Here is a 22,805-nt window from a genome sequence, read left to right on the forward strand (position 1 = left end):
GAACCGGGGGTGACCTAGGTGACTCCCGAAGTCCTTTCCAACTCTAAATCTGTTTTGATGATTGATTTATAGTATTTTATAGTATGTTTTATGGCATCATTTGTTGCGTTAATATGCTGCTCACCGCTTTGGGGGACTGTGGGCCTAAAAATGATATATCTATAAAATAGCACAATATAATCCTTGAGACAGCCATTTTATAATGCGCCTGCTGAGTATTGCTCACGTTCCTCTTATTATGGTTGGATAGGACACTTTAAGCTGAGCACTGTGGGTAACTGCCATTTTTTTGGGGGGGGTATGGCACCCAGATTCTTCTCTGAAGAGTGTTGCCACTTCCTCTCTTAGAAAATTGTGCAGGCCAGGTGCACCAACTCTGGGGCCAACATGTCTCTTGTCCCCTCAATCTTTGTCATAAGGGGGTTTGGCCACCTCAATGCTGAGGGGGCCTGGTGCGCGTTATGCACATTGCAAGTTGCATGTCACAGCTTCACAACCAGCTCCTACAGAGCGCTCAGCCTTTTCCAGATGACACAACATCATTTGCATGCAACGCATGTGGCATTACACATGCACAATGTGAGTCACTCACTTGACGCTATGCGCACACAACGTGTGCCCTCACCCCAATATTGGGGGCAGCCTGGCACTTCTAGGTCAGGCCATGATGGTTAAAGCTTCACCTACTTAATCTCTGTATGTCAGGCCACTATCAAAGGCACAGAAACAGGCGGGGAAATGGCTCTATTACTACAAGTGTACCTTGGTGCTCGTGTGGGATGGTGCTTGGTGTTGACCTGTGACTGGAAAGAGTGGGACAAATGCTAAGTGTGGAAAGGCCCATAGTATGCACGGCAAGTTCTATAAGCAACATTTACAGACAAGGCAGAAAACAGCAGTGCCAATCTGCTTACTAGTCTTTAAACCGAAAAATGTTAAAACTGCTTTCATGTTTTTAACAAGTAGCTGTGTGTGTGTGTGTGTGTGTGTGCACGCGCGAACCCCCCCAAGCCATCAAAAAAACAGAAGCGAAAAAGGAAAGGATATTACAGTAGTTGTGGCCCTGTTGTCAGACATCTGCTTTAGTGCTCTTGCAACAGAAATGCAGACAGGGATTGGATAATGCTGGCTCCTAAGCCTATGGAGAGGTCCCTTGTCCCTTTTCAAAAGGCGACTGATTAATTGCTCATTTTGCCTGATGACTCTCTGAGGCAGGCACTAATGCTGACTTCAACAGGGCAATTCAACCCCTTTCTTCCATCAGAGAGAGAGAGAGAGAGAGAGAGAGAGAGAGAGAGAGAGCACTAGCTCTGTCACTTCCCTTTTCAGAATCACTCTGGGGTTTCCACTGCTCTTCTGTGACGACAAGCATGTCATTTTGAAGTTTGTCAATCACAATTTAATCAACCAGCCGCTACATCTGAAGCTTAACAGGTATCAGATCATAATTTGCTTGCTGATTATACCTCTGTGGCAATTTGTCTCTGACTCCATTTAAACGTTCAATGTAAAATGCAGCCAGGTTGTTTCCTCTTCAGCTGATTCAAAGTGCAAGGTACTATCTGGCAAACTTACAAGAATTTGAGAACAGATGTGAAGTCCCCTGCCTTGGCCCCAAGGCTTCACGCCCAGTGCGACCGGACCAGTCATGCTCCCTTAAATCCACCTCTGACAGATCTCTAAACCAAAAAGCAGTCCCCTTTCAGATGCATCTTCCACAGTACCTGTCCTAGTCAAGGATATATTCCACTCTTGGTTGGGTATAATCCCTACCCCCTGGATATGCACCTGCAACAACTAGGTAATTAGGGTACCATCTTTTTCTGACTCCTACTCAAAGGCAGGCACAGGGCAAGGTGATCTGACAGCCACAAGCGACACCATTTGGGTGCTATTTAAGGGCAGAAGAGCAGGGGAAACAGTTCTGACCCATAGGGCACAGTCCATCATCGTGCCAGGCTCCTGTTCATTTCAGTGAGGCTTGTGCAGGCATTTCCGGGTGGAATATACCTCAGAAAGTGACATCCTTTTCGGTAATTTGGCCTCACAGCTCTGAGCAGACTCGTGACCTTTCACAGCAGCCTGCTACAGTCTTTTGTCAACTGGCAACTGCCAGTAAGGAGATATGTATCACATTTGAGGAATCATTGAAATAGGGGCTACAGTGATCTTTATTTGTCATAGTTATGCAGTCATTTCATTGTGGTAGAAGCCCCTGGATCAATACATTTGTTCACATTGCTAATATACCCTCACGAGTAAGCATGCTCCTATGTACATTTGTGTTCTTGGCTGAACCCCTGATTAACTGGGCATCTAAGATGACCCAATCCTTCTCTTTATGGTCATCTGCCAATTGGATGATGCTGACAGCAGTGCCTGTTGGAAAATCCAGGCTTTGCTCATATTCAAAAGACTACAAAGCAGAAAAGGTATTCTCCATCTTGGGGGGTGTCCCCCTCATCATTTCAAGACTTTAAGAGCAGTAAGGTTTGAGAGATGGAGATGGTTCTCTCACACATCTTTTTTTACATACGTTACAGTGCACGGGTGCAGTTGTGGTCTGAGACTAACACCTCTTCTTTGGAACAGTTAGAAGAAAATATAGCAAAAGTGTGAAACCTTCAGCAGCAGAACCTATCTCCTTCCCAAGGAAATAAACGTTTCCATGTCTTGATCGTTTTTATAACTGCCTTGTAATTTATGGTTTGCTTACACCAGGGGTAGGGAGCCTGCACTCCAACAACATCTGGAGGACCACAACTCTCATCGTCCCTGACCACTGGGCATGCTGGCTATTGTGAAGGCACTCTCATGAATCATTAACATCCTCTACCACTCCACCTAATAGAAAATCACAGAAAGAAATATTTAGCCACATTCCCAAGCTCATTATTAAAAAATCACTCACATCATCTTCTGTTTGCACTGAATTCTACATGCTCAGGATAATTACTATACTATGAGGTCCAATATTAAAAAAGGGTCAGTCAAGAAATACAAATTAACCAGGACCTGCTTTCATTACTTTCATCTTAGTTCTCTTTTTACTCCTTGTTAATCTCTCAACTGCACAAGTAGAACAGCTGAGGCTCCCAATCAAATATCCATGTCTAAACACAAACCACGGGCAAATGCCACAAAACACTAATGCAGAAGGCTTTTCCAAAACAGACTGTTTTCAGGGTTGCTTTTTAAATCAACTACTTATGGATTGTATCCACTGCCAGCCCTACTCAGAGTTGACCCACTGAAATTAATAGCCATGGCCAAGTTTTTTCCATTCATTTCAGTGGGTTTACTCTGAGTAAAACTTAGCTGGCTACAGCCCTACATTTTTTACCCACCCTTCCTCCAAGAAGATTGAGGTGATATACAAGATTCCTGCTTCCCCACTCAGAAACACACAGAGAGACTGGCCCAAAATCACCCAATGGCCTTAATACTCAAGTGAGAATTTAAACCTGATACCCCCTAGTTCCAGTCTTTAATTCTAACCACGATGCCACACATTCAGTCATCAGTATTTTCTCTGCAGAAATGTGTATTCAGAAAAGGATCAAACCTGAACTATTTGCTTCAGTGGTGCAGACCTTACCATTGATATGCACCCAGCCTTCTAAAAATCCCACTTCCAATAGGGGCTTCTATCAAAGCAGCTCAGTAGCAACAACAAGAGTTTTGGATGCACAAACATTAGAGTACAGCAAGCCCTGCATCGTGCACTTGGAAAAACTAATCCGAGTTACACAATTTGCACACAGTAGTGCGCATCTTCTTCCATTAAGGAAAGTTCACAAGGATCTTGCACCCAGCTTGGAATATCAGCAGCTTTACATTCCAAAACATGAATTAAAGAGTCAATGCATGATTTCACTTACACCAAGTGTGCAACAACTCCCAGTTGCACAAAGCACAAATTGGCTGGGAAGAAAGGACCACCCATAAACAAGACCGTGTGAGCTGATCTTTAGGGTAAATCCACACTGTACCTTTTAATTCAATGCACATTTAAAGCACATGACTTATCCCAGAGTCCTGGGAATCGTAGTTTGTTAAAGGGACTAGAAATGGTAGGAAACGGCAGCTCCTAGGATTCTTTGGGGGAAAGAACGTGCTTCAAATGCACACTGAATATGCTTTCATTGTGTAGTGTGGATCTGCCCTTAGTCTCTCTAGGATCTGTTTTGGAAAGAAGCCAAACTTGCCCTGAGTTGAGATGCAGGTATTTGTTACTGACCTGGTTTTGAATCCGTCTTTCATTTAAGAGCAGCACATTTTTCACCCATCCTGTCAGAGACGCTTTAAGCAGACGGTATAAATAGAGCAGAATTGGGTTGCATTTTTTGAAAGAGCTTTAAAGCATGCCAACTATCTAAATAAGTTTCTGTTTCCTATCAAACTTCTCTTTTTCCCACAATGAAAATGCTACTTCATGAATAGAGCAGGAATTCCCCCCACCCCAAGCATTTTGTTGTTGTTGCAAACTTTGTATACAAACCCTGGTATAGCTGCACCTTCTCTGTCTCCTTATCTCGGTGCAGGGTGCTTATGCCAGCCACATTATGCATAACAGGGGACTCCTGTCTGTCTCCCTGTCAATTCAGGTATCCCTCTTCTCCTCAGCATTTTGCACATTGCTGGCGTTCTCGCATAAGTAAATTGCAGGCTGGGGCTCAAGGGAGATGTTGGGCAGACATATGCATAGCTCTTCCATTGGAAAGAGATGGCCAGAATGCAACAGTGTATACATACCCAAGGGAAAGCTGGGGGAAAGGTACTGTTTATTACAATTATTTATATCACACATTTCAAGATGTTGGTGGTAGACGGTCCTGTGGGGTGTAGGGAAGGAAAATTTGACTGGAGCAGGCTCTAAGGTGGCTTTTGCCTGTGTCCTTCAATGAACTCTATGCTGATCCCTTTTCCCTGCACACAGTTGAACTGGCAGGCAGTGCTCAAACTACCAAAGGAGGTAGGGCACCATTAGATACTGTTTTGTGAAGCTTATGAGGGACACACACGATATGACTAAAGTTGGTCATTGTGGGGTGACCCCATCATGGATTTCATTAAGGGCTTCCTACTTCCACCTCTCTGCACTCAGTATGTGTGCCATACTGCAGGATGTGTGCCATTAATCGTGATTGTACTTTGCCTCTGCCTGCAGGATGTGTGCCATTAATCGTGATTGTACTTTGAGACTGGCATCCAAAATAGGGAGTGTACTGATTTCACACCATTTTAGAAGTATCATGCAATGCCTTTGTCCCTTTGCTTCTGTTCTGTCCATGAACAGAACTCCCTGTGCAGGATAATACTTAGGCACAAACCACCATAAATTAATTCTTCCTTATAATGCTTTCCTAGTCTGGCCACTGATTATTTTGTTCCTTCCTCCCTGCATTTGAAATTCAGCATGCGAAACCCGACAGAACAGAAGCACTTCGAACATGCTTCTGTCCTCCAGCAAGTTCAACAGAAAGAGCATTGCCTGAATCTAGCATTTTTCATCTTCAAAGCATTGCATGGACATTGGCTAATTAATCTTCCCTGCACTCTTGGGAAGGAGGTGACTAAGTACCCTGTGCTATTATGTCGAGCGGCATAAAAATCAAAGGAATTAAGAGATGGGAAAAGACACGGTCTAGCAGAGTAGGTCATGTTTGTTTCCCATGCGCAATCACCTCTGGCTAATGTGCAGAATTATTCTCTACATATTGTTCTCCAGGGCTCTTGTCGAGTCAAGTTTTAAACAGCTTTAGTAACACGATTTCCAGCCAGCTCCCCTAGGATGCTCTTCCCCAGTCTGTTGCATCACTCAGTGGGAGAAATGCTGGCTGTTACTAAGGCTCAGAGTTTGCTCATTTTGCAGCTCCCCCACCCCACCCCTCTTGCTGGTTTTGGTACAGAGTTTAGCAAGTTTGCCAGAGAGAAGGAGGCCTTTCTTCCTCATTCCCCTTTCCCTTTCTGTGCTACGTGTCACATCCCATTAGACTGCTTTAGTTTGGATTACTGCTCTACCTGGTGAAGTTGCTGCCTATAAATTTCCACCCACCTGGTGACTTGGCAGTTCCATGCTATAGAAATAGGAGGAAAGGTAGAGAGAGTGAAATCTTCCTCAGCATGAGCCAATAGGCTGGCTTCTCTGCATGCTAACTTCCTGTAGTTTTTTGTTGTTGTTTAGTCGCTTAGTCGTGTCCGAATCTTCGTGACCCCATGGACCAGAGCACGCCAGGCACCCCTGTCTTCCACTGCCTCCCGCAGTTTGGTCAAACTCATGCTGGTAGCTTCAAGAACACTATCCAACCATCTTGTCCTCTGTCGTCCCCTTCTCCTTGTGCCCTCCATCTTTCCCAATATCAGGGTCTTTTCCAGGGAGTATTCTCTTCTCATGAGGTGGCCAAAGTATTGGAGTCTCAGCTTCAGGACCTGTCCTTCCAGTGAGCACTCAGGGCTGATTTCCTTAAGAATTAATAGGTTTGATCTTCTTGCAGTCCATGGGACTCTGAAGAGTCTCCTCCAGCACCAGAATTCAAAAGCACCAATTCTTCGGCGATCAGCCTTCTTTATGGTCCAGCATTTTGCCGTTACAAGGCGATACATCAGGTACATAAGTGACATTGTGAGTCCCTCTAGCTCAGTATTGTCTACCCCATACGACAAAATGCATCACCCCAGGGGTTCAGAGTCTTTCCCAGCCATTCCTGGAGATGCTGGGGATGAGACCTTTAGCTCACTAAACATGTATACTATTTCTGAGCTATTTTTTCTTCCAACAGTAATATTGCAGCTGGCAATCAGCACTAGGGAGCTTTCTCACAGAAAGGCACTCCTAGGTTGAAAGCAGCAGCACTTTGAAATAAGTCACTGCTATTCCCAGGATTCTGGCTTAGGGGTGCGTGGTTCAGAAGCACCATAGGAAACACTATGCTTCTGTGAAAAGTGGTATTTTCACTGGGAACTAAGCAATCAACCATGGACAATCAGTTGGCCATACACTATTTTGACAAGGGTGCTTTACCTACAGACTGCATTCACAAATATGGGGGGAGGAGAATATTTCTTACTTTGATTGCTGCTATGGGTCTCCCACCGTGACACCAAAATGTTTTTTGTGTGGCCACAAAGCTCATCCATTTTAAAAAATAGGTGGTTTTGTTGTTGTTGTTTTTAAAAAAGAACGCTCTTGTGGGTTCCCTATTCCGATTCTGTGATGTGAAAATGATTGTGACCCCAACCCAAATTTGCCCTTTTAAAAAACACACACAAAGAAGATCAAATAATTATCCATGCCCATTCTTAACCATGGATCAAAATGGTCCTCAGCCTGAAAGAGGTTAGTCATGCCCGATATAGACAGTGTTCACCATTTTATGCCCTGCAATGAAGACATGATGTAAGCATCAGCATTCCACAGAATATCGAGTAGAATATATATTATCAGTGTATTTTTACATTTCTCTTTTGGGTTACAATCTCAAGCACACTTACAGTCCAGTTCTAACCCTAAGTAAATTCCAGTGATAAGTATACATATGCTTGCAGTCCTACCAAGATGAAAGTCCTGCTGAATTCTGTGCGACTTACTTATTAATAAAGCCATTGGGACTGGCCACTAAGTCTCCAATGGATTGCTACTATACCAAGGCATGAAGTACAAGCTAGCTATTCAGATTTTAAAATTTCACACGTGCTCTTGCATAATAACCCTGCCCATGTGCTTTTACCAGTGGAATCATAATGTGACTGTTCTAGTGATTAAACCCTTAAAAAAAAAAAATCAGGATACTTGCTTCATGTCAACTTGACCTAAATAACCTTTTTCTGGGGGATGGGGAGCACAATTTCAGTAGCTGTGCTTTATCCCATATCTTCTAACATGGTTAGGCAAACTAAGGCCCAGGGGCTGGATCCGGCCCAATCACCTTCTAAATCCAGCCTGTGGATGGTCCGGGAATCAGCATGTTTTTACATGAGTAGATTGTGTCCTTTTATTTAAAACGCATCTCTGAGTTATTTGTGGGGCATAGGAATTCGTTCATTTCCCCCCAAAAAATATAGTCCAGCCCCCCACAAGGTCTGAGGGACAGTGGAATGGCCCCCTGCTGAAAAAGTTTGCTGGCCCCTGTTCTAGAATAAACAGCAATGATAGCAACAATGAAAAAAAAAATACCAACAACACAGGCCTTGAAGAGAACCCAGTATTTACCAGATTGAGTTGGAAGATGTTCTCTCAATAAGATGCCACCTCCCTCTGGACACAACAGGCAGGATCTTCAAAGACTTTTGCCTCCTCCTCCAGGGTGAGGAGTTGCCCTCCCATCCTTCCCACGGTTCAAGCATGAAAGGTTGGGTCTCTGTTTTGCTCTAAAATCTCCAACTTTTTGAACTGTTTGTATTCTCTTTAAGTTATGAGGTGTTTTTGTGGGTTTGTGTTCCCCCACCTATCTCAGTCAGCAAAAGGACTTAAAAAGATATCCTTGCATTTCCCCATTTGTGCTGGGGTTTTCCCTGTTCTTGTGGTTCTTTTCCCAGCACTTGGGGGCTGGGGAAAGGTTTCTTCTAACCCTGACTGACTGATCCCTGGGCACTTTGCATGTGGCCATTCGTGCACTACTGCATTGAGTGAACCTGCCATTACTAAGAGCTCATAGCACTTTCTTTTTTCTCAGCAATGGGCCCATACTTACTCAAGCAAGTGGGGACCCCATTTGAGCCAGGTCTAGGGCTTGTTGCTGGATTTGGCAAGTCCCATACTCACCATCTCAAACAGGACTGCCTTTGAAAGGGAGTTTAGCGCCTGGAATGTAGGCGTTCCTTTTCTTTTTTTTTTTTTTAATAATTTTTATTATTATACATTTTATAAAATTCCCTCCAATTCTTCGTTCAATCCCGCATACAACAAATCATAGTTATTTTTTGACTTCCTTCAACGTCTCTGACAATCATCCGTAGTTACACCTTTAGTACACATTCCCTTCTTTCGTATTGCCATTTTTCCTCCTTACTCCTATTATTTCTCATAAACAATACTTATTTTCTTTTTTTACAGTGCCTCTTTAAATCCCGCTAGCGTTGTGTTCACACCACATATATTTTTCAGATAATCCACAGATTTCCCCCAGTCTTCGATGAACTTTTGATCTTTAATATATCTAATTTTCCCAGTTAATTTGTCCAGTTCTGCATAGTCTGTCATTTTTAGTCTCCATTCTTCTATCGTCGGTATTTCCTCTTGTTTCCACTTCTGAGCCAACAGGATTCTGGCTGCCGTTACCGCATACTGGAAAAGCTTACAGTCCTTTCTTCTGATGTCCTTTCCTACCATACCTAAAAGAAAAGCTTCGGGTTTTTTCGCAAAAGTATATCTTAACATTTTTTTCAACTCATTATATATCATTTCCCAAAAACTTTTCACTTTCTTACATTCCCACCACTGATGAAAGAATGTCCCTTCCTTATCTTTGCACTTCCAACATTTGTTATCAACCTTGTACATCTTTGCTAATTTTACAGGTGTCATATACCATCTATAAAACATTTTCATCACATTCTCCTTCAGTGTGATACATGCTGTAAATTTTAAATGCTCTTTCCACAGTTTTTCCCAATCTTCAAATTGAATATTGTACCCAAAATCCTTTGCCCACTGTATCATTACCGATTTGACCTCTTCATCTTTCGTATTTCATTCCAGCAATATCTTATACATTTTTGACAGAATTTTATACTCATTATTTATAATGTCCAGAATGAAATTATCATTTTGGGGAAGAATTTCTACAATAAAAATGACGGTGCTACCAAAGATGTTATTCCTATTTCAGACCTTACCCATATTAAAGGGTACAGGAATTTTTAAAGAATGGCAAAAAGTGATTTCAAGGTATATCTGGCAGGGGAAGAAGCCTAGAATAAAATTTAAATTACTGACGGATGTAAAAGAAAGAGGAGGCTTCGCCCTGCCAGATATGAGACTATACTATGAAGCAGCCTGTCTATGCTGGTTAAAAGAATGGATAAAGTTAGAAAATAATGAATTATTAGATCTTGAAGGATTTGATAACAGATTTGGGTGGCACGCGTATCTTTGGTGTGATAAAAAAAGGGTTCATAAAGGATTTGGAAACCACATCTTCAGGGGTTCACTAATAGAGGTTTGGGAGAGATACAAGAATATACTGGAACCAAAAGTTCCACACTGGCTGTCCCCGTTAGAGGTAATAACTGTGAAGAAGATCAATATGAGAAATAAATGGGCCACTTATGGGGAACTGATAGTTAAAGAGGGAGGAAAATGGAAACTGTAGGCGTTCCTTTTCTTGTCTATAGCTGGCCATTCCTACTCTCTGTACAGTGGTGCTAAGTGCATTACATAAATCTTTTGGGACCCCTGCCCATTCAGAGCTGGTGTGGAGCAAGGCTGCATTGGGGTCTCACACTTACTCTATGAAGTGGGACTGCCAACTTTGGTTTTGGTTACCTTGGTAAGAGGAGACAGGACAGGTGGCCAGGTCCTTTCCTACAGGGTCTTCTGTGTGCCATTGCAACAGTGTAATTTGCCACACAATTATCTTGTACATCTCCCCATCAGCTCATTTTTCACCTGCTAGTTCTGGCTATTTCATTGCCTTTCATAAGCACACAGTGTGTCTGGTTGAGGGGGTTCCTTTGTTGGCATGAGCACGCATTACCAACATTCCCACCAATTTCTTCTGTGCTTTCGTGGGGACAGGATTCATGGCTACCCCTGCTGAGATGACAGAGGTGGCCCTTCACCTCTCAGGGGATGATGAAACGTCTGACTCAAAATGATTCTGTTGCAGATACAATTGGCTTTCATGGGCATGTGATCTCAGCTTCTCCCAGCATCTACAATGGTGGCAACAGGGATCCTCTTTCTTTCAACCTTCTGCCTTTTTCCCTGCTTCTTTCTTAAGAAATTTATATCTAAGGAAATATCCTCATCATGGTCTGAGCACAATAGTCATTCTAAGTGCACAGCAAAGTGCACAAATTCTTCTCACAAGGATTCCAAGCACCACAGGAGTGAATTCTTGCAGTTCTAGCTCATGGAGGGGTAGAGGATTCTCTCTTTGGTTCATGTCTCAATATCTTCTCACTCTAGAGACCAGCTGTCCTCCAAAAGTTCTAGACTAGAGGGCTAAAAGGTCTGCTTCTGTCACCATTACTCAGGAGCAGGCAATGCTGACATTGGCATCCACATGTCTGGGGGTCCCTCAGTACAAGTGGGGATTGTTTCCGTCATGGGCACCAGAGGAGAACTGTCTGATTTGAACCAATCACAATCTAAAGTTGTGGTGGAAGAGGTGTCGTTGTCCGAGGAGGAGCCTTGTCTTTTTTCTTGAGGTTTTATCCTAAGGCACATAGGATTCTGCAATTCACTGCTGATGGGACACCCTCAGCCGATTCTTCCTCTCTAACAGGTGCTGGGTGTGCGTGTCCCACTCTTTGACCACCACTCTTTTCCTGTCTCCCCCAATGAGGTCTGAATGAAGAAAAATCGCTGGAGAAAATTGTTGGGCAGGGTTGACCAAAAAAGGAAGACTGTCAACCCTTATATTCTTCTTTCTTAGCCCAAGGCAAGGCTTCTCTCTTACCTTTGTTTGGACCTGCAAATTTCAAAGCCTCCTGATTCCATAAGGGTGGCCAGAAGTTTTCTGACCATGATTAGTCCAGTTAGGGAGAAAACATCTGAATGAGGTGTATGCAATTCAATTTGAGAGCATGCTTCATTATCATTATGTCCCTACCCCTTGATCATGGCAGCCTGTGAAGCAACCAAATTACATGAGGGTTATTCAACACCTAGTGAAGACAAATGCAATAGAATCTGTTCCCCCCTCAAGAGAGGTCTGGGGTCTAATCATTCTTTTTCTTAGGGTCTTTGAAAGCACAGGGCCGTTTGGGTCATTTTGGACCTAAAGTGCCTAAACTAGTGTTTAATAATAGTTTTAATATTGTTTTAAATGTTGTAACCTGCCCTGTGACCTTAGGGTGAAGAGAAGGTAATAAATAAACAAAAATAAAAAACACTAATAGTACAAGAAAACAAATCATTTCTAAATGGAGACAATGTGGTTCATCAGAGGCACTAAGAAAAAGAGACTGGATGGCCTCCACAGACCTTTCTGAGGTATATCTCCATGGTGCTCTCAGCCCGTCACTGGTGCTTTCTACAACAATCTCTACCAGTACCGAGTTTTACCCTTCAGCCTCTTGGTGACACCAAGGATTTTCATGAAGATACTGATGGCGGTATCAACTCATCTCTGGAGTTGCTCTTATCCATCCTTATCTAGACAATACCTTGGTGAGGGCCCCATCAGTGGTCAGGTGCTAGTTGGACACCCAAGCAATATTTAGATTGCCTTTGCAATCTAGGGTTTCATGGTGAATCAAGGAAAGAGTTCCCTGGTTCTGACTCAGGTTCTCACCCATCGGGGGGGGGGGGGATCTCGGATATGTTCCAGTTCAGGAAAGTAGTAATTTCCATTTTCAGAAGAGAAGCAAACAATATAATCTGTTAGAAGTGGGAACTGGGCCAGAAGTAAAAGCAGCAGCTTTTAAAAATAAATGTCAAATTAAAGCTTGGGAAGTGCAGTGTAGTGGTTAAGAGCGGTAGTCTCATCATCTGGGGAACCGGGTTCGCGTCTCCGCTCCTCCACATGCAGCTGCTGGGTGACCTTGGGCTACTCATACTTCTTTGAAGTCTCGCAGCCCCACTCACATCACAGTTTGTTGTGGGGGAGGAAGGGAAAGGAGAATGTTAGCCACTTTGAGACTCCTTCAGGTAGTGATAAAGCAGGATATCAAATCCAAACTCTTCTTCTTCTTCTTTGAGTCCATTCAAGCCTTAAACTGTAAAGGTAAAGGGACCCCTGACCATTAGGTCTAGTTGCGGACGACTCTGGGGTTGTGGCGCTCATCTCGCTTTGTTGGCTAAGGGAGCCGGCATACAGCTTCCGGGTCATGTGGCCAGCCTGACTAAGCCACTTCTGGCGAACCAGAGCAGCGCATGGAAACGCCATTTACCTTCCCGCTGGAGCGGTACCTATTTATCTACTTGCACTTTGCCATGCTTTCAAACTGCTAGGCTGGCAGGAGAAGGGACCAAGCAACGGCAGCTCACGCCGTAGCGGGGATTCGAACCGCTGACCTTCGGATCGGCAAGCCCTAGGTTCTGTGGCTTAACCCACAGCACCACTAACTTAAGCCTACATTCTAGATTTGAAAAGCAAGGCATGAATGTGTTGCTCTTCCCTCTTACTATAGTATAGAGGCACAAAATTTATTGAAATAGTGATTAAAGATTTTATTTAAAGAGCTTGCCTCATATAGGCTCCTTACACATTACAAACCATGAAGGGAAACCTAGACCAGCAGTGCCCATATTTATGGCTGAACTGCTGATGGCATAGTACTTGATGTAGTGTAGTGACCTTTAAGCTTGTTGCTGCAATTCCTATAGAAAAATATATGGAACATGTCAGGCCAAAAAGCTGTCATCAGCTGTTTAATCTTTGTGTAAGTTACCATCCATCATGAGAAAAGGTTCATTTAAAGAGATGTGGTAAACAAGTCAAATACCTTACTGCTTCCATCAATCAGCCAGAATCGTTTGGCATTTTAACAAGAAGTAGATGGGATTTTCCTTTTAGACATAAGTGTGATAACAGCAAATTACCAATTAGCACTGATAATTGATCAAACCCAATTAGCTGCCATGGCTTTTGTACCATTCAAGCCAGCAGTGAAATAAAAGCAAAATGGAAATTGTAACTTTAAACATTTATTTGTGAACTGCTGTTCAATGCTGTATTTAGGAATTCTGTTTCCTGGATCAGATACCCAACACATACAGTGGTTTTATAAGTAGCAGGAAGCTTAGCCTAGCCCTAAAGCTTCTGAGCATGATTGGTATTTAACAAAGGTCTTGCTACCATCTTGTGGTTACACTGACAACTGCAAGGAATCACAAAGGAAAAAACACTAGTTACATACAGTACAAGGAAACAGCACAGGCAGCCTCTTGCATTTCAGGGCCACTTGGTCACACGATTTACATTTTTCTCTATTCCTGTGCAGATGTATATCATGTATGAAATTAATTACATTTGAAATAGTTCTTGCTTTCCTTCAGTGTTCTCCAGACCAAGTATGGTGATATCAAAATGCAGCAATAATAAATAAAGTAGTCTCTATTTTCCATATTGTATGAATTTAACCTATAAATATTTTCCACAGTCAAGACTGTAGTATAGTAATGTTTACCTTTTCATACACACCACATATGTAAGCATATGTTGCACACCATCCTGCTCTCAAGAACAAAAAGGCAAGCCTTCATTTGCCACTGAAGTAGCAATGTTTCTAAAACTATCCATAATAAGGATAATTATTCTCAGAACTTGGGTAGGAAAACTAACCCATCAAGGAAGGCACAGGAGTACTATAGTAAAAAGAGTTGTGCTATTTACAGCTTCTTCCCAACTACTCAATGTTCAACTTAACATGTCTCTTCATGCTCAGTCTACCCATACGCTGATACTAGACTGATATGACCTACTTTGCTGTCAGTACTATATTCTGGAGACCTATTTTTAACTAGCACAAACAACAGGTGTGTTTTACAATCTGACTGGACTGTGTGTGCCTATCCATCAAAAAGGCCATTAATGTTCTAAGGCTGGTCAAGTTACCCATCCTCTTTTTGCACAGATTGTCATTAAGGCTCTGCTTTACTCAACAAAACATAATTGTTAAGAGTCTACTAGACACCAGCATAAATGTACAGGCATGTAAGAGACACTTGCACCATTTTATGCTTGTGTTAGAATTCAGAGGCAACTCTTCCACTTAACTGTAGTTGCCAACCTGCAGCTGAATTTCTGGAATTAAAAGCCTTGCCCCATCAATTAGTTCTGGAAGCACAACATAGATTTACATTTAGCTGCCTTTCTACGTTGACCTGCTGGCCATTTGACTGTCTGATTAGTTTCAAAACACAGAGTATTGAAAACCCCTCACAAGTCCATACAGACATATTGGATAAACAAAGATGCCTTTCTAGAAAGCCCAAAAGGTGGGTTCTCCGTCCTTGGACCAATTTGGCTATTTTGAAACTATGTAATCTCCACTTCTAGTGCCCCTGTCTTCTATTCATTATTATTTATTATTTAAACTTTATTTCTGAAACACACACAAACGCATCATTATTAACTATAAATGACATGTGGCATCATTTCTTTGTAAAAGAGGCACAGAAATTTTTAGTTCACCCAGAAATCACTGATAAGTGAAAAATAGAAAACTTTATTCCATGATACTGGAGTAATCAATGTAACTTCTTCCCATTAACGAACTGAAGGAGAGTGCAGAAACTCCTGACACGTGACCAGCACATATTTGCAGCATCCGGAGCAGCTGTCGAGCTGTGGAAATCCTGGTATTCTCACACTAGAAGAGGGAGAGAGAAAAATCTAATAGTTGTAAGGAAGCTAAGGCTGATGCTGAGACAGAAACAGTCAACAATATACATTTGCTTCATATAACTGATAAAAACCAAAAGGTCACTAAAACCAAACGTAAAAGATAGGACTACCCCACTTATACTTAGCCGGCAGTTGTCCCAGTGTGCTAGAAGTCAAAAGGAGGTAGACTGCAATACAGAAAGTATCTGAACAATGTCCCGGGTAAATAAAACAAGCATCAACTCCAGTTCTGCAACAGATGGAGTTCTAACCAAGCAAGGAGAGGTGAGCCATGTCCCACCTAAAACTGGTGAGTGCAAACATGCCTGAATTTGAGACCTGGTTTGCTAACACAACCATAACTGAGAGCAAGAAAGGAAGGAAATAAAGGATAACTGGATTAAAGCAGCATCCTGGTTTTCCCCAACATTAGAGCTGAAGAGATGGACAGGACCATCCTAGCAGTTGTCCGGTGATCCACCCGTCTTCTCCTAGGATTGGGGGGGAGGGGGCAGATGTTGTTTGACTGATATGTTGCCAAGGACCATAGAACAAATTAGCAAGCTCTCTGGCATGCTTTTTGCAGAAAGGTTGGTGGGGTACTTCCTTGACCCAGGCACACAGTACATACTTAGGACAAAGGAAAACCTGATGACCACAATTTTAGCTCAGTGAGTAAGGAACTGTGGACCCCTGGTCAAGCAACGTTGACAATTAGCTTTTTATCTCTGTTGTTTATCATTCTAGGTTTTCCAGACCCATACCTCTCTCCACGTCCTTTTAGTCATGGCCTGTGCCAATGGCCACAGTAGCTGAGAATGGAACAAGAAGTGTACAAGCCCAGATAAGATACAAATTTGCAGTATTGGTTCACACTACAGTAAAAAAATATATCAAACAGCAAAAACCCCAAGGATTCTTACTTCCACTTCACAGAATAGCACAGGGCTGCAGTAACAATCTGCCAGCTTCAAGACAGTGTCCACGTCCACACTGATTTGATTCATTTCACATGCTATGAAAGAGAACAAAAAGAAATATATGTTCAGTCCTGTTTTCCCTGATACAACAGTATTTTTCTTGTGATTTATGCATATTTATTTTCAGTGTGCATTCAAATACCAAAAATATTTTGTGGGTTTTTTTTAAAAAAAACTTCAAACATTAAAGCCAATGCTTTCTAGTATAATTGTGTAACATTAGTCTTTTAGTGGATGTAGACCACAATTTGGATATTCTTATCGGACCCACTACAGAAGATCAAACGTGTACAGTGGTGCCTCGCAAGACGAAATTAATCCGTTCCGTGAGGCTCTTCGTATAGCGGTTTTTTCGTCTTGCGAAGCAAGCCCATTGACAGCTTAGCGGATTAGCGCTATTAGCGGTTTTGCGGCTTTTAGCGGATCAGCTGATAAGCGGCTTATCAGCGGATGAGCTGATAAGCGGCTTAGGGCTTAGGAAAAGGGGGGGAAAGGGAAAAAAACCCGCAGGAACTCGCAAGACATTTTCGTCTTGCGAAGCAAGCCCATAGGGAAATTCGTTTTGCGAAGCGCCTCCAAAACGGAAAACCCTTTCGTCTAGCGGGTTTTCTGTCTTGCGAGGCGTTCGTCTTGCGGGGCACCACTGTATTTTTAAAAATGGTTCAAGTCATCTCTTAATAATGAAGCAGGAGTGCACCATCTTGAGGACTGAAGAGGAAGAAAACAATGTTAACAGCAAAATTCAGATGGAATCCTGTTACATTTGGGGCAATGCATTAGCTACACATCAGCTATGATGCTTTAAAAGCTTTAAACAATTAGTGAAAAACATTTGAAGAATAAAACGTGGAAGAAGAAATGTATTTTATACATACCACCTATGACCAGAAAGCACACTTTTCCGAGGAAAAAGTTGGCATCTACATGTAGCAGTGAAGATTCAATATCCTTAAAACTGGTAGAAAAACAAATAAAAAAGCACCCAGTGTGATAGTTGAAGCTGAAAGATAGAAGTTGTGCAACACTAATCTGTGAGCTTCATGGCTATCAAGGCATCTCTATCTTTGTTTGCCACATCCATACCTAACACTCTAGCCACACTGACATTAACATTTTTAAAAGAAGAACTTCCTTCATACCCATCTTTCCTACACATACCTGTATTTGCTTTTTACATTAATCATAAAAACAATCAGATCAATTCGAGGCCGGATGTGATCTCTCTCTGCAGGTAAAGGAAGAGACCTTGTCAAGTGGCTGAAAGAAACCAAGGTGCATTTTTAGTTAAGGCTACAAAACAGATAGATTTAACCTAAAGCTTTCTAGGAAGGGGGAAACAGATATCATGAACACAGATTCATTCAACTAAACCACTTCAAGCAGGAAGATAGAAATCTTATAGAACATCTAACTGAACATAAGAGATCAAGCCAGTTGCAGTTTTAAAGTCTCTAAAGTCTGAATATGTTAACTCAGGCTTCCTCAATCTCAGCCCTCCAGATGTTTTTGGCCTACAACTCCCATGATCCCTAGCTAGCAGGACCAGTGGTCAGGGATGATGGGAATTGTAGTCTCAAAACATCTGGAGGGCCAAGGAAGCCTGTGTTAACTCTACAAGCTGCTGAAAAATGCAACAGCACTATTATATTAATGAAGGCTATATACTTTAGGCTCTCCAAACTGAAGAGAGTATCTACCACTGCCGAGTCCAGAGCTAACTGTGCCCCAGAAAACAGACACAGAAACATAGAATTGTAAAATTGGAAGGGACCCTGAGGATCATCTAGTCCAACCACCTGCAATGTGGGAATGTGCAGCCATCCCATATGCGAATCGAACCTGCAGCCTTGCTGCTCTAACCAACTGAGCTCCTACATGTGTGAATAAAATCAAGAACTCAGTATTGCAAAGGCCATTAATGGGTTGTAAGATTCTGCTTGTTTTAGAACATTATACTTTCTCCACCATCATAACAATCTTGCAGTAGAAAACAGTTCACTACCGTAGAATAATGGTGTTCCATAGTAACCTCAAAACAGAAAGGAGAACAAAAAACTAGTATCTTTCAAATGGTAGTTTCCATATTTGAGAGAAATTTAAGTTCTCTCACCACTTACATATTTATTTTAAAATCTTCTTTTTCCTTAAGCATTGTCTCTGCTAGCTGCTCTTGGAAATCTTCATTTGTTCCCACCAACTATTAAAGAAAAATAAAATTTGGCTAATAGCTGAGAAAAAAAGGAATTATGAATAAGAGATCAATTAACGAGTTACCTGCCCCAAAGTCCCCATCTCCCTCCACACCTCATTTTTCAAGTCCAGCCCCTACGCCAGGGGTCAACAACCTAAGGGGCCAGAAGCGGCTCACAGAGGTCATTTGACTGGCCCACGAGCCGCCCCTGAACCAAGCTGCCTGCTCGCGCGCTGTGCTAAACAGGCACAGTACGGTGTGGGTACTCACTTCCACGGCGCCGGAAATCACATCTGCGCAGATGCAGGAAATTGCAGGCGCACACACAATCCAACTCACAGAGGGATCTCCGCAGGACCAATCCAGCCCAGGCCAGATAAACCTTGCCAACCCCTGCCCTATGCCCAACTCTCTGATTGTTTGTCTTAAGCTGCCTTATCTGACACCCTCTGGAAGTTTTGGGCTGCAGCTTTGCTGGCAAGGAATGATAGTTGTAAGGTAAAGGTAAAGGTAAAGGACCCCTGGATGTTAACCAGTCAAAGGCGACTATGGGGTTGCGGTGCTCATCTCACTTTCAGGCTGAGAGAGCCAGTGTTTGTCGACAGACGGCTTTCCGGGTCATGTGGCTAGCATGACTAAACCGCTTCTGCAGCAACAGAACACCATGACTGAAACCAGAGCGTACGGAAACGCCGTTTGCCTTCGCCCCACAGTGGTACCTATTTATCTGCTTGCACTGGCATGCTTTCGAACTGCAAGGTTGGCAGGAGCTGGGACAGAGCAATGGGAGCTCACCCCGTCATGGGGATTAAAACTGCCGACCTTCTGGGAGTTGTAGTGCAAAGCAGCTAAAGGGCACAAGGTTGGAGAAGGCTGGTCTTCAGTTACCCAAGTGAACAGTGGTTCAGCTTTACCATTCCACTGCATGGGAGAACTTTAGCAGATGCGGCTCCCATCACCAAGCCTAAGGAACTCCATGTCTGACGTATTAAAATAAGGGGCTCAAATTTCATCCATCCTTCCTCCTAGCTCAAGAGGGGAAAGAGCTGATGGGGAAATTAGAGGGGAAATGAACTCTGTACATGGCCTGCAGCTTGAACCCTCCACCCAAAGCAGCTCAGCAGCTGAGCCAACAGAAGCACTCCTGGTTTAGTGATGGTAGAGAACCAAAGCATGGAAGTAACTTATATGCAGAATTCATCATGTGAAAGGCTGAGCTGGATGAATCCCTAGCCAGAATTAAGATTGCCGTAAGAAAAATCAGCAACCTTAGATATGCAGATGACCCAACCTTGATGGCAGAAAGTGAGGAGGAATTAAAGAACCTTTTAATGAGGGTGAAAGAGGAGAGCGCAAAATATGGTCTGAAGCTCAACATCAAAAAAACGAAGATCATGGCCACTGGTCCCATCACCTCCTGGCAAATAGAAGGGGAAGAAATGGAGGCAGTGAGAGATTTTACTCTCTTGGGCTCCATGATCACTGCAGATGATGACAGCAGTCATGAAATTAAAAGACGCCTGCTCCTTGGGAGAAAGGCGATGGCAAACCTAGACAGCATCTTAAAAAGCAGAGACATCACCTTGCCAACAAATGTCCATATAGTTAAAGCCATGGTTTTCCCAGTTGTGATGTGTGGAAGTGAAAGCTGGACCGTAAAGAAGGCTGATCGCCGAAGAATTGATGCTTTTGAATTATGGTGCTGGAGGAGACTCTTGAGAGTCCCATGGACTGCAAGAAGATCAAACCTCTCCATTCTTAAGAAAATCAGCCCTGAGTGCTCACTGGAAGGACAGGTCATGAAGCTGAGGCTTCAATACTTTGGCTACCTCATGAGAAGACTCCCTGGAAAAGACCCTGATGCTGGGTAAGATGGAGGGCACAAGGAGAAGGGGACGACAGAGGACGAGATGGTTGGATAGTGTTCTCGAAACTACAAACATGAGTCTGACCAAACTGTGGAAGGAAGTGGAAGAGAGGAGTGCCTGGCGTGCTCTGGTCCATGGGGTCACGAAGAGTCGGACACGACCAAACAACAACAACAACAACAACAACAACAACATGGCCTGGGGCTCGAACCCTCCACCCAAAGCAGCTGAGCAGCTGAGCCAACAGAAGCACTCCCGGTTTAGTGACGGTAGAGAACCAAAGCACTGAAGTAAGCAAAATATAAAACCAACGGGAAAGCAGCAAGGGAACTTAAGGCGTCGTATTGATTGGACGAGGTGGGAACTCACTTTTCTAAGTCAGAACAACCAGATCCCCGGCCAAAAGCAAGCGGGGAAATAACGAAAAGAAACTGCCCGTTTGCGCTCCCGGTTGCTGCCCTCCCCCCGTATCATAAATACGCACCAAAACAGTGGCAGAGTTGATTGCTGGGAGCTTGGCAAAAGCAGCCAAGGCCGCCATAATAACAAATTACAGAAGCGCGACCTCAGGTTTCAAACTGCCGCCGGTACCTACGTCACCAAAACGTCTTTATACGCGTCGCTGCTATAAAAGGAGGACGGGGGGAGTGGCCTCTATAGTAGATGCACTGCGGAGTCCGGTCTTGTCTGCGCATGCGGAGTTTTGGCTCTTAACCCTGCTGGAGGGAAGAGGGCGCAAGCGCGGGCAGCAAACGTTTTCTTTTCTGGTGTCTTATGTAGGGCACTTTGTGGGGGTGGCCGTTGGCACCTGCGCGCGCTGCGTGACGTCATTGCTCGTGAGAGGCTCGTGAGGGAGGGGCGGGGTGTGAAGCTATAAAGAGAGAGGTTTGCCTTGGGGAGTTAGTGAAAGAGGGAAACTGGCTTCCTAGCAGCGCTCACTCTAAATGAAATAATAAGCTAGAGGCAAATTTGTAGAAACGTAGCCTCTGGAACGACACTGTTTTTATTTTGTGTGGAGTGGTTCTGCAGCAGTGTTAGGTTTATTATAACCTTTCATGTAAACCTTATTGATGCCTAGGGAATGAACACTATTGTTTGTTTTAATGATATATCTATTTAATTTTTTTGTCTTCTCGGGGGAGAAGTTCAGGGGTTTGTTTGCACCCATCTAGGAAAATTAATTTAATTGGGCAATTTTTTTCCTCCTCCTCTTTTCCTGCCTGGTAACTGGCTAAAAATAGAGATAAAGCACATGTTCCAAATTTCTTTGCTCAAACATTGTATTAAGCCAGCATTTTCCAACTTGCAGGTTGCAAAGCCTGTGCAAAAGGGTAGCAGGCTTTATAAGTAAACCCCAAGTAATTACTGCTTTCATTCCATAACTGGTATGATGATAACTCTTAAAACTGTTTTGTTGGAGTATTATGATGCTGTACTGACTCATGTAAGCAAACACTAAAGTGTAGGACTGGAGCATTTCCAACATTCACTAACATGCGTCAGGACAGCATTGAAATACAGCTGGGAATTGGTGGTTGGCTGCAGATGAAATGATGGTTTGCCACAACAGGCTCATACAGGGTGTTTTGAATGACTAGTACGGCTCTTTCTGTGGAGGAGAGTGGCTTTTGTCTCTTTCAAGCATGTCTTGGTTGACAACTTCTGGGATCTGGGGAGTTCCCACAACACACACACACACACTTTGTGCATTTGGATATAGGGGGATCCTAGGGCCACAGTGAGGGGTGCATAGGAGGAACTGCAAGGCAGGAAAGTGAGGAGATGCCCAGATTCCCAAGCCAGTTACTGGTTGGACAGAGAAAGGAAGAGTTTATATAAATAATAATATGGAAGATCATGGGTGCTGAGAAGACAAGACCTTTATCCCATACAGTGGTGGCTTATGCCACTAATTCATACTGGAACCCCCACAACACCCACATTCTTCAGATAGAGCTATTTAGGTCATTCACCACAATATATGAACCAAGGAAGAGCCTTGCTGAATCAGGCCAGTGGCTCATTTAGTGCAGCATCTTGTTCATATAGTGGCCAAGCAGATGCCCAAATGGGAAGTCTGCAAGCAGGACCTGAGAGCAAGAGGTTTCTACATTTATCTTGAACAATTTATATACTGCTTATAATTAGACAAACTTCCTTAACTGTTTCCTTCTCCATACATTTCGACTTGTGGGCTGCCACACCAAAAAAGTTGGAAACTTCCATTATTAAGCCACTTGTGTTGCTCAGATGTTGCTTGCTGAAATAT

The 22,805-nt window shown here is 43.2% G+C and overlaps 1 protein-coding gene and 2 long non-coding RNA genes across 6 annotated transcripts in view; 2 read left to right on the plus strand and 1 right to left on the minus strand.

Annotated features, from left to right (window-relative positions):
* LOC307225806 overlaps window positions 1-16,412 on the plus strand; it is a 28,241-nt gene extending 11,829 nt beyond the window's left edge. The window contains exon 3 of one of the 3 annotated variants that reach the window (XR_013843169.1): window positions 16,245-16,412. This is a non-coding gene — a long non-coding RNA (uncharacterized lncRNA). Of the gene's footprint in view, window positions 1-2,543; window positions 2,690-10,829; window positions 10,895-16,244 lie in introns of those variants that run through there. The other 2 variants (XR_013843170.1, XR_013843171.1) reach the window with 2 other exon arrangements.
* LOC307225803 overlaps window positions 1-22,805 on the plus strand; it is a 146,365-nt gene that overhangs the window by 77,370 nt on the left and 46,190 nt on the right. The gene's annotated exons all lie outside the window — the stretch shown is intronic.
* CENPM (centromere protein M) lies at window positions 13,801-21,323 on the minus strand. Of its 2 annotated transcripts, none has more exons than XM_079993958.1 (6): window positions 21,021-21,323; window positions 18,595-18,674; window positions 17,636-17,734; window positions 17,353-17,477; window positions 16,421-16,512; window positions 13,801-15,483 (listed from the first exon to the last, which is right to left on the minus strand). In XM_079993958.1, exons 1-6 carry the CDS (start codon window positions 21,075-21,077, stop codon window positions 15,340-15,342), a joined length of 597 nt encoding a protein of 198 aa, XP_079850084.1. In that variant the 5' UTR covers window positions 21,078-21,323; the 3' UTR covers window positions 13,801-15,339. The 2 variants fall into 2 exon arrangements, with proteins under 2 accessions (XP_079850084.1, XP_079850085.1); XM_079993959.1 differs by having other exon boundaries at window positions 17,353-17,432; window positions 21,021-21,319.

Source organism: Podarcis cretensis (genome assembly GCF_951804945.1).
Source record: "Podarcis cretensis genome assembly, chromosome: 10".
Taxonomy (NCBI): Eukaryota; Metazoa; Chordata; class Lepidosauria; order Squamata; family Lacertidae; genus Podarcis; species Podarcis cretensis.